Genomic DNA, 11,975 nt, shown 5'->3' on the forward strand with positions numbered 1-11,975 from the left:
CAGGTTTTTGTGATGTAAAAAAATGAGACAAAGATAAATAATTTCAGAACTTGTTCCACCTTTAATGTGACCTATAAACTGTACAACTCAATTGAAAATCTTTTAGGTGGATGCAAGAAAACAGTGTTTGCACATTCAAAATCATGTTAAATAGGAGTCAGCATACACCTGCCATCATTTAAAGTGCCTCTGATTAACCCCAAATAAAGTTCAGCTGCTCTAGTTGGTCTTTCCTAAAATTTTCTTAGTCACATCCCACAGCAAAAGCCATGGTCCACAGAGAGCTTCCAAAGCATCAGAGGGATCTCACTGTTAAAAGGTATCAGTCAGGAGAAGGGTACAAAATAATTTCCAAGGCATTAGATATACCATGGAACACAGTGAAGACAGTCATCGAGTGGAGAAAATATGGCACAACAGTGACATCACCAAGAACTGGACGTCCCTCCAAAATTGATGAAAAGACGAGAAGAAAACTGGTCTGGGAGGCTACCAAGAGGCCTATAGCAACATTAAAGGAGCTGCAGGATTATCTGAGAAGTACTGACTTTGTGGTACATGTGACAACAATCTCATGTTTTCTTCATATGTCTGGGCTATGGGGTAGAGTGGAAAGACGAAAGCCTTTTCTTACAAAGAAAAACATCCAAGCCAGGCTACATTTTGCAAAAACACATCTGAAGTCTCCCAAAAGTATGTGGGGAAATGTGTTATGGTCTGATGAAACCAAGGTTGAACTTTTTGGCCATAATTCCAAAAGATATGTTTGCCGCAAAAACAACACTGCACATCACCAAAAGAACACCATACCCACAGTGAAGCATGGTGGTGGCAGCATCATGCTTTGGGGCTGTTTTTCTTCAGCTGGAACTGGGGCCTTAGTTAAGCTAGAGAGAATTATGAACAGTTCCAAATACCAGTCAATATTGGCACAAAACCTTCAGGCTTCTGCTAGAAAGCTTAACATGAAGAGGAACTTCATCTTTCAGCATGACAACGACCCAAAGCATACATCCAAATCAACAAAGGAATGGCTTCACCATAAGAAGATTAAAGTTTTGGAATGGCCCAGCCAGAGCCCAGACCTGAATCAGATTGGAAATCTGTGGGGTGATCTGAAGAGGGCTGTGCACAGGAGATGCCCTCGCAATCTGAAAGATTTAGAGTGTTTTTGCAAAGAAGAGTGGGCAAATCTTGCCAAGTCAAAATGTGCCATGCTGATAGACTCATACCCAAAAAGACGGAGTGCTGTAATAAAATCAAAAAGGTGCTTCAACAAAGTATTAGTTTAAGGGTGTGCACACTTATGCAACCATATTATTTTATTTTTATATTTTTTCTTCCCTCTACCTAAAACATTTCAGTTTGTTTTTCAATTGAGTTGTACAGTTTATAGGTCACATTAAAGGTGGCAAAAGTTCTGAAATTATTTATCTTTGTCTCGTTTTTTTACATCACAGAAGCCTGACATTTTAACAGGGGTGTGTAGACTTTTTATATTGTGTGTGTATGTGTATATATATATATATATATATATATATATATATATATATATATCAAACAGGATCCCACACTCACTGCTATATTCCAGCCTCCGGGGGGCTCTTTAAACCATTGATATAGAGAAAGAAATAAGAAAGGCACTCTCCGTATTCTTTAGTAAAATAACTTTACTTTGGTGAACGTTTTCGGGGTCACCCCCTTCCTCAGACCTTACAAAACAAACAATACAGTGAACTATTTAAGTGTTTACCTGGTGACGATCCTACCAGAGTCTGTGGCGTCCTCCTAGCGCAACTGCGCATGCGCAAGATTAAGTACAGAGGCCCTGGAGGTTCAAAAAAAGTCACCAAGGCGAAAATGTGAAACCACGCAACAAATAAAAAAACAACAATGTTAACATAAAAATTAAAAGTACACAGAACACAAGATCGTAGAAATGGTAGCTGATAGACAAATACTCTGTAAATATAGTATGAGTATAAAACGTGTAGGCATAAAGGTATTAGTAAATATGTCCGGTAACTAAAGATGTAATATATAGCGGTATAAGTGCGGTACAGAAGGTGTATCCAGATTACACATGACACTCATTATAGGGACAATAGCTACTCATATTTTGCAGCTAAAGGATTAAACACCAACGCAAGTATGACGACTGTTGCTAGGCAACCATACACAATGCCAGAAGATCACCCTATTATCAGACAGATCAACCGCGACAGAACTCGGCGTACATAGCGCTCCTAATATTAAAGCTAGCCACTCAGTGACCATACCAAATGATAGATGGAGACCATACTAGAGAAATCATTCTGTCCGCCGCCTACTAGAGAGCTATCTTATAACACATATACACTGGGAAACTGAATGGTACATAGCAATCCAATTATTAATACTCTTTTCACATACTGGTTAGTTTGAACACCACAACACTGGCCATACAGCGTTAGCTGCAGTCCCATCACTGGCCATGTAGCCTAACCTGCCGTCCTATCAATGCTCCAAAGAACTCAAATCATCAATCATAATGTAAATACCGTACGGTATAATACATCATATCACAAACAAAATGTTTAAATACTCCAAATAGGAGGACCACAAAAAAATATCACACACAGTAGCATATTATTACACCATATGCTATATCCTGCCAACTATCTAAAGTAGGTATTAATCATCAAACCAACTTATACTGCTATCACTAAACAAAACACCATCAGCACATTCGATAGTCGTGTTATCTCAATTATATATGATGGTATCCTCACTAAGCCGGTGGAACAAAACATATAAACCTGAACCAAATAAGGAACCCATTTGAGGATTTTGGATCAAATTTACTCCGTTTCTTGAATTTCTCCATCTGGTAATCAGTCTGTCCAAAATGTTCCTTCAGGCGAAGTTTCCTATTAAATTTATATAGGTCAACGTGGACATCAAATCTGTCCAATTTGGCCGTGGGTACAAAACTTAGTCCTTTCTCCAATATCTCGATTTCAGTAGTTGTTAGCTGGTGGGAGCTGAGATTAATTATATTGCTCAGTGCCAACCCCGGCGCACCTTTACTCCTGAGAAGGTCTCTTTACCGAACATACTACGAGAACATTGGGATATCATTTCAACTGACAAAAAACTGCCTTGCGAGTCTATGGACTTACCGATTTTTGGTTATAGGAGGGCGGCCTCCTTAAGGGATCATCTGATGCGACCCGATAACAGACTAAGTTATAAGTCTAAAACATGGTTAGACACCACGAAAAATGGGTGCTTTCGATGCAGTGGATGCACCACATGTAGTGGGATGACCCAGAGTAAATTTTTCACACATCCGTGGACCAACAGAAAATTTACAATTAGACACAGAGTCACATGCACTACAAACTACATCATATACATGATCCACTGCCCGTGTGGCAAGTTCTATGTCGGTAAGACACAGGATGATGCCCGCACTAGAATGGCCAACCATAGGTCGGCCATTAGGGCAGCATTGGAGAATGGTAAATCCGACCAACCGGTAGCCAGACACTTTCTGCAGGCGAGACACAAGAACACTGATTTACGTTTCATTATCATTGACCATGTCCCACCCCTAGCGAGGGGTGGTGACAGAGGTAGGGTGCTCTTACAGAGGGAAAGTCGATGGATTTTCACACTTGACACTCTGGTCCCTAAGGGGCTTAATGTCCATTTTGACATGCAGTGCTTTTTGTGAAGTCTGCAATATTCGATATTGGCATGTGTTATTCCTAAATATATCCAAATGATTGATTGATTTAATATCAGTTGGTGGAGTTATATGTATAGGTACTTTTGGGTTCCTTATTTGGTTCAGGTTTATATGTTTTGTTCCACCGGCTTAGTGAGGATACCATCATATATAATTGAGATAACACGACTATCGAATGTGCTGATGGTGTTTTGTTTAGTGATAGCAGTATAAGTTGGTTTGATGATTAATACCTACTTTAGATAGTTGGCAGGATATAGCATATGGTGTAATAATATGCTACTGTGTGTGATATTTTTTTGTGGTCCTCCTATTTGGAGTATTTAAACATTTTGTTTGTGATATGATGTTTTATACCATACGGTATTTACATTATGATTGATGATTTGAGTTCTTTGGAGCATTGATAGGACGGCCGGTTAGGCTACATGGCCAGTGATGGGACTGCAGCTAACGCTGTATGGCCAGTGTTGTGGTGTTCAAACTAACCAGTATGTGAAAAGAGTATTAATAATTGGATTGCTATGTACCATTCAGTTTCCCAGTGTATATGTGTTATAAGATAGCTCTCTAGTAGGCGGCGGACAGAATGATTTCTCTAGTATGGTCTCCATCTATCATTTGGTATGGTCACTGAGTGGCTAGCTTTAATATTAGGAGCGCTATGTACGCCGAGTTCTGTCGCGGTTGATCTGTCTGATAATAGGGTGATCTTCTGGCATTGTGTATGGTTGCCTAGCAACAGTCGTCATACTTGTTACGTTGGTGTTTAATCCTTTAGCTGCAAAATATGAGTAGCTATTGTCCCTATAATGAGTGTCATGTGTAATCTGGATACACCTTCTGTACCGCACTTATACCGCTATATATTACATCTTTAGTTACCGGACATATTTACTAATACCTTTATGCCTACACGTTTTATACTCATACTATATTTACAGAGTATTTGTCTATCAGCTACCATTTCTACGATCTTGTGTTCTGTGTACTTTTAATTTTTATGTTAACATTGTTGTTTTTTTATTTGTTGCGTGGTTTCACATTTTTGCCTTGGTGACTTTTTTTGAACCTCCAGGGCCTCTGTACTTACTCTTGCGCATGCGCAGTTGCGCTAGGAGGACGCCACAGACTCTGGTAGGATCGTCACCAGGTAAACACTTAAATAGTTCACTGTATTGTTTGTTTTGTAAGGTCTGAGGAAGGGGGTGACCCCAAAAACGTTCACCAAAGTAAAGTTATTTTACTAAAGAATACGGAGAGTGCCTTTCTTATTTCTTTCTCTATATCAATGGTTTAAAGAGCCCCCCGGAGACTGGAATATAGCAGTGAGTGTGGGATCCTGTTTGAGATATATATATATATATATATATATATATATATATATATATATATATATATATATATATATATATATATATATATATATATATATACACATACACACAATATAAAAAGTCTACACACCCCTGTTAAAATGTCAGGCTTCTGTGATGTAAAAAAACGAGACAAAGATAAATCATTTCAGAACTTTTGCCACCTTTAATGTGACCTATAAACTGTACAACTCAATTGAAAAACAAACTGAAATGTTTTAGGTAGAGGGAAGAAAAAATATAAAAATAAAATAATATGGTTGCATAAGTGTGCACACCCTTAAACTAATACTTTGTTGAAGCACCTTTTGATTTTATTACAGCACTCCGTCTTTTTGGGTATGAGTCTATCAGCATGGCACATTTTGACTTGGCAAGATTTGCCCACTCTTCTTTGCAAAAACACTCTAAATCTTTCAGATTGCGAGGGCATCTCCTGTGCACAGCCCTCTTCAGATCACCCCACAGATTTCCAATCTGATTCAGGTCTGGGCTCTGGCTGGGCCATTCCAAAACTTTAATCTTCTTATGGTGAAGCCATTCCTTTGTTGATTTGGATGTATGCTTTGGGTCGTTGTCATGCTGAAAGATGAAGTTCCTCTTCATGTTCAGCTTTCTAGCAGAAGCCTGAAGGTTTTGTGCCAATATTATATTATATACTATATTTGCAGAGTATTTGTCTATCAGCTACCATTTCTACGATCTTGTGTTCTGTGTACTTTTAATTTTTATGTTAACATTGTTGTTTTTTTATTTGTTGCGTGGTTTCACATTTTTGCCTTGGTGACTTTTTTTAAACCTCCAGGGCCTCTGTACTTACTCTTGCGCAGTTGCGCTAGGACGACACCACAGACTCTGGTAGGATCGTCACCAGGTAAACACTTAAATAGTTCACTGTATTGTTTGTTTTGTAAGGTCTGAGGAAGGGGATGACCCCGAAAACGTTCACCAAAGTAAAGTTATTTTACTAAAGAATACGGAGAGTGCCTTTCTTATTCTTATTCATTCTCTCTCTCTCTCTCTCTTATTCTCTCTCTAATATATATATATATATATATATATATATATATATATATATATATATATATATATATATATACACACACACATCTTTATGCAGAATGTAAATTTAATGAATTAATGTCCTAGAATATGGTTTAACAGGTTAGCAAAATAATTGTTCAGTATATGCAAATACTTGACAAAGTTACTATAAACACTATTTCTAGTCAGTCAATCTCAGATTGTTGCAAATTTATTGGGCTAATGTCACATTTATACAACAATGCATTGAAACACTATTTCACACATACAAATAATAGGGATACTCAGGCACTGTAAAAGTTAGGGGGGGGTTTAATCTAAAAGTAATTATTAGTTTTTGAGTATGGTGGTTTTAAGTCAGTTTTGCAATCAGCTGATTTTAGGTAAACTAATATTCTGTTTGAACAAAACAATCACTGCAGTATAACATCAAGTCAGAAAAAAAACCTGTTCTGTAAATAAACACTGGCGACTTCTGGAGTAGCTAATAACATAATAGAAACTACAGTACAATACAAAAAATCACTGAACTATTGTATTATATTAATTATTTTGAAACAGTTCGCCAACTTCATGTCAAACAACGGTGACACATTCTGGAATGTCTGACCACCTAGTGTTCATTTTAATTAACAAGTTTCAAATGAATAAAGAAGTGTGGGAGCACTTTTACTTTATTACATTCTAAACAGCTGCCAAGTGCGGCACTCACCCGTCATCAGTGTGTAGTAGTTCGGATAAGAGAGAGTTGGAAAGTCGGGGGTCATGTAATCTACTTTAACACCACTTTCCACAATCTTTCTGAATCCGGGAAGGTCCTCGAGTTCTTTATCACTGATATAATCAAACCGTAATCCATCTAGCAGGAACAGCAGCAGTTTACGGCGGGCTGAGGCTGGAGCTGCCAGACATAGGACGAGCAGGATGACTGAGAGGGCTCTGCTGTACTTGGCCATGTTGTTCACTGGAACTTTCACAGATATCAGGCTCAGATGCTGTTGCCAGCTTCAAGCATCATCAGCTGCACTCCACAGGGGGAGGGATGTAGCCTAGTCCTGCATAACTGTAGCTTCACTGGCTCCCAGCATTTAACCCTTACTGCAAGTCTGGCATCCCTGCGATTGCTTCCTTGCAACAGTATTTTATACTGAGAAGTGTTAAACTGTCCAATATTACATAACATGGCATGCGCCAAACTTCATAAAAAGGCATTTATGTTTGTTATAAATAAAACAATAACCACTGCTATCTTTACATTAATCATTGTCACAACAATTTGATTTAATTGAGAAAAAACACATTTGCTTTATTATGTGGTGGTGGATATGATCATTAAAATAAAGTTTAATTACATCATATTTTTTACCTACACACTGCCACTTTACATGGGAATGAATATGTGTAAGTTATCACAGTTAAGTCATTCATCCCCACCTTGCCATTGAGCTCGTATGTCCTTATTGACACTGAACTCAAATACTTGTCCCTTTAAGATTTTATTGGACATCCTACTAAAATACAAAACTGTCCATTTGAATACTGGACACCTGGCAACCCTATGAGAAAATATGCCATAATTTCAACAGTCAATAAGGACATAAGAGCTCAATGGCAAGGTGGGGATGAATGACTTAACTGTGGGATTTATAGAGTTAAAATCCCACAACCCAGGTTGTTCATCAAAAATGGGCTGGCATCTAAACTTACATTCTTACAACCGGACGCCAACCGCAAACAGCTGGTGTAATAAAAACAGAAACACAGCTGCTATGTATTAACTTGGGCCACGTTAAAGACATAATGCAGAATATATATATATATATATATATATATATATATGCACTATCTGAATTGTGAAAGAAAAAAATGTGGGCTCCATGTCCTTTTAAGTAGTACCAATTTAGAAAATGGTTAAGATAGCTGCTGAGGAAAGGCAGAGGATTCAAGCAATGATGAGGGTAATAAGAAAAGAAACAGTAAATGTGGATCTGTCTTGGTCACTGGTTTTCAAACCTATCCTCCTATCCCCCAACAGGCCAGGTTTTTAGCATTACCTTGGGTGAAAGCAGGTTAATTACCATGTTTACTAATCAGCTGATTATTTCACCTGTGCTCAAGTTCAGATATCCTCATAATGTGGCCTGTTAGGGAGGCCTGAGGGCAGGCTTGAAAACCAGTGGTCAAGGTAAAAGGTCTAGTCAGGCTTAAAAAACGCATTAAAGGGACAGTAAACCCCAAAAAATTATTTCATGATTCAGGTAGAGAATACAATTTTAAATAACTTTCCAAATTACTTCTATTATCTAATTTTCTTCATTCTTTAGATAACCTTTGCTGAAGAAATAGCAATGCATATGGGTGAGCCAATCACACAAGGCATCTATGTGCATCTACCAATCAGCAGCTACTGATCATATCTAGATATGCTTTTCAGCAAAGCATATCAAGAGAATGAAGCAAATTAGATCATAGAAGTACATTAAAAAGTTGTTTAAAATTGCTTGCTCTTTCTAAATCATGAAATAAAAAATTTGGTTTTCATGTCCCTTTAAGATCGATGATATTTTTGTAAAATATTTGTGCAGCAGGATGCCCAAACAAGTCTGAAACAACATTATTCAAGAGTACTTCAAAGTTAAACAACAATGTTAATTGGTTAATGTGTGAGCCATCAAACACGTCTTTTTATTTAAATATTTATTTTTGTAATTTTCATAGCTTTTCATGCCTACAAAGGATTGCACATGTTCTATGTAAAATAAACTCTGGAGTAACAACCTGACTTTCAAATCCCTTTATTATGGTTAAAATAAGTTTGGTATACAATGTGCATTTGTGTATGGCCTCTCTATGCACCGCCAGCAGCCGAGGTGGTGTGTAGGAGGTCTTCTATAAGTTTAGCAAGTACAATACCAATGTATGAATATCTGGATTTACTATATATAATGTATGAGGTACGGTGCTAGATTGGTGACGCCCAAAAATATTCAAGTGACATCACTGTTTAAAAGTTCTACCTGTTTTATCCCAAACTGCAAGGTGATCTCTTTTGCTTTCAATGTTACTGTGCCCTAATTCCTCCTGCTTCTAGTTATAATTGCTTCACATTTACTTTGTATACGTGTTAATGGTAAAAGAAAATGACACTCAGAGGTATTGTGACCATAATTGTACTTTAATCACATTACCATTCGGCTAGATTACGAGTTGTGCGTTAGGGTAAAAAAGCAGGTCCTAATGCTGCTTTTTTACGCCCGCTGGTATTACGAGTCTTGAAGGTTTAGGTTCACCGCACACTTCTTTGGCCTTACCGCAAAACGACTTATGTAAACTTCGTAAAGCCTTTTTTCTATGGGACTTCCATAGCGCCGGTATTACGAGTCTGTCCTAGGAGGCCAAAAAGTGAGCGGTACACCCTACCCCGTCAAGAGTCCTAACGCATTTAAAAGTCAGTAGTTAAGAGTTTTATGGTACAACGCCGTAGCATAAAACTCATAACTAAAAGTGCTAAAAAGTACACTAACACCCATAAACTACCTATTAACCCCTAAACCGAGGCCCTCCCGCATCCCAAACACTAAAATAAAATTATTAACCCCTAATCTGCCGCTCCGGACACCGCCGCCACCTACATTATATTTATGAACCCCTAATCTGCTGCCCCCAACATCGCCGACACCTACATACTATTTATTAACCCCTAATCTGCCGCCCCCAATGTCACCGCAACCTACCTACACTTATTAACCCCTAATCTGCTGCCCCCAACGTCGCCGCCACTATAATAAACATATTAACCCCTAAACCGCCGCACTCCCGCCTTGCAAACATTAGTTAAATATTATTAACCCCTAATCTGCCGCCACCTACCTACATTTATTAACCCCTAAACTGCCGCCCCTAACGTCGTCGACACTATATTAAAGTTATTAACCCCTAAATCTAAGTCTAACCCTAACCCTAACACCCCCTAATTTAAATATAATTTAAATAAATCTAAAGAAAATTACTATAATTAACTACATTATTCCTATTTAAAACTAAATACTTACCTATAAAATAAACCCTAAGCTAGCTACAATATACTGTAACTAATAGTTACATTGTATCTATCTTAGGGTTTATTTTTATTTTACAGGCAAGTTTTTATTTATTTTAACTAGGTAGAATAGTTATTAAATAGTTATTAACTATTTAATTACTACCTAGCTAAAATAAATACAAAAGTACCTGTAAAATAAAACCTTACCTAAGTTACACTAACACCTAACACTACACTATAATTAAATAAATTAACTAAATTAAATACAATTACCTAAATTAAATTAGCTAAAGTACAAAAACTAACAAACACTAAATTACAGAAAATAATAACCAAATTACAGATATTTAAACTAATTACACCTAATCTTATAGCCCTATCAAAATAAAAAAAAAAGCCCCCCCAAAATAAAAAAAAACCCCTAACCTAAAAATAAAACTCACCCAATACACTCTTAAAAAAAACTAACAATAACCCCCTGAAGATCGACATACCGGGAGAAGTCTTCATCCAAGCCGGGCTGAAGTCCTCAACAAAGCCGGGAGAAGTCTTCATCCAAGCCGGGCGAAGTGGTCCTCCAGACAAGCAGAAGTCTTCATCCAGATGGCATCTTCTATCTTCATCCATCCGGCACAGAGGTTTTTTTAAGGGTGTATTGGGTGGGTTTTATTTTTAGGTTAGGGTTTGGGCCTGCAAAAGAGTTAACTGCCCTTTTAAGGGCAATGCCCATCCCAATGCCCTTTTCAGGGCAATGGGGAGCTTAGGTTTTTTAGATAGTATTTTATTTGGGGGGTTGGTTGTGTGGGTGGTGGGTTTTACTGTTGGGGGGTTGTTTGTATTTTTTTATACAGGTAAAAGAGATGATTACTTTGGGGCAATGCCCTGCAAAAGGCCCTTTTAAGGTATTGGTAGTTTAGTTTAGGCTAGGGGGGGTTTATTTTTTGGGGGGGGGGGTCTTTTTTATTTTGATAGGGCTATTAGATTAGGTGTAATTAATTAAATATCTGTAATTTGCTTATTATTTTCTGTAATTAAGTGGGGGGTTTATGTACTTTAGCTAATTTAATTTAATTTAGGTAATTGTATTTAATTTAGTTAATTTATTTAATTATAGTGTAGTGTTAGGTGTTAGTGTAACTTAGGTTAGGTTTTATTTTACAGGTACTTTTGTATTTATTTTAGCTATGTAGTTATTAAATAGTTAATAACTATTTAATAACTATTCTACCTAGTTAAAATAAATACAAACTTGCCTGTAAAATAAAAATAAACCCTAAGATAGATACAATGTAACTATTAGTTATATTGTAGCTAGCTTAGGGTTTATTTTATAGGTAAGTATTTAGTTTTAAATAGGAATAATGTAGTTAATGATAGTAATTTCCTAAGATTTATTTAAATTATATTTAAGTTAGGGGGTGTTAGGGTTAGACTTAGATTAAGGGGTTAATAACTTTAATATAGTGGTGGCGACATTGGGGACGGCAGATTAGGGGTTAATAAATGTAGGTAGGTGGCGACGATGTTAGGGACGGCAGATTAGGGGTTAATAATATTTAACTAATGTTTGTGAGGCGGGAGTGCGGCGGTTTAGGGGTTAATATGTTTATTATAGTGGCAACAACGTTGGGAGCGGCAGATTAGGGGTTAATAAATGTAGGTAGGAGGCGGCAACATTGGGGGCAGCAGATTAGGGGTTAATAAATAGTATGTAGGTGTCGGCGATGTTGGGGGCAGCAGATTAGGGGTTAATAAGTGTAAGATTAGGGGTGTTTAGACT

At 37.3% G+C, this 11,975-nt stretch overlaps 1 protein-coding gene across 2 annotated transcripts in view; it reads right to left on the reverse strand.

Annotated features, from left to right (window-relative positions):
• The window catches only part of ENPP6 (ectonucleotide pyrophosphatase/phosphodiesterase 6), a 154,389-nt gene extending 147,226 nt beyond the window's left edge, over positions 1-7,163 (reverse strand). For both annotated transcript variants that reach the window (XM_053703871.1, XM_053703872.1), the window contains exon 1: positions 6,866-7,163. In XM_053703871.1, coding sequence (XP_053559846.1) covers positions 6,866-7,109 — 244 coding nt within the window. In that variant the 5' untranslated portion in view covers positions 7,110-7,163. The remainder of the gene's footprint in view (positions 1-6,865) is intronic.
• Positions 7,164-11,975: the final 4,812 nt, after the last annotated feature.

This window comes from Bombina bombina, chromosome 2 (genome assembly GCF_027579735.1).
Source record: "Bombina bombina isolate aBomBom1 chromosome 2, aBomBom1.pri, whole genome shotgun sequence".
Lineage (NCBI taxonomy): Eukaryota > Metazoa > Chordata > Amphibia > Anura > Bombinatoridae > Bombina > Bombina bombina.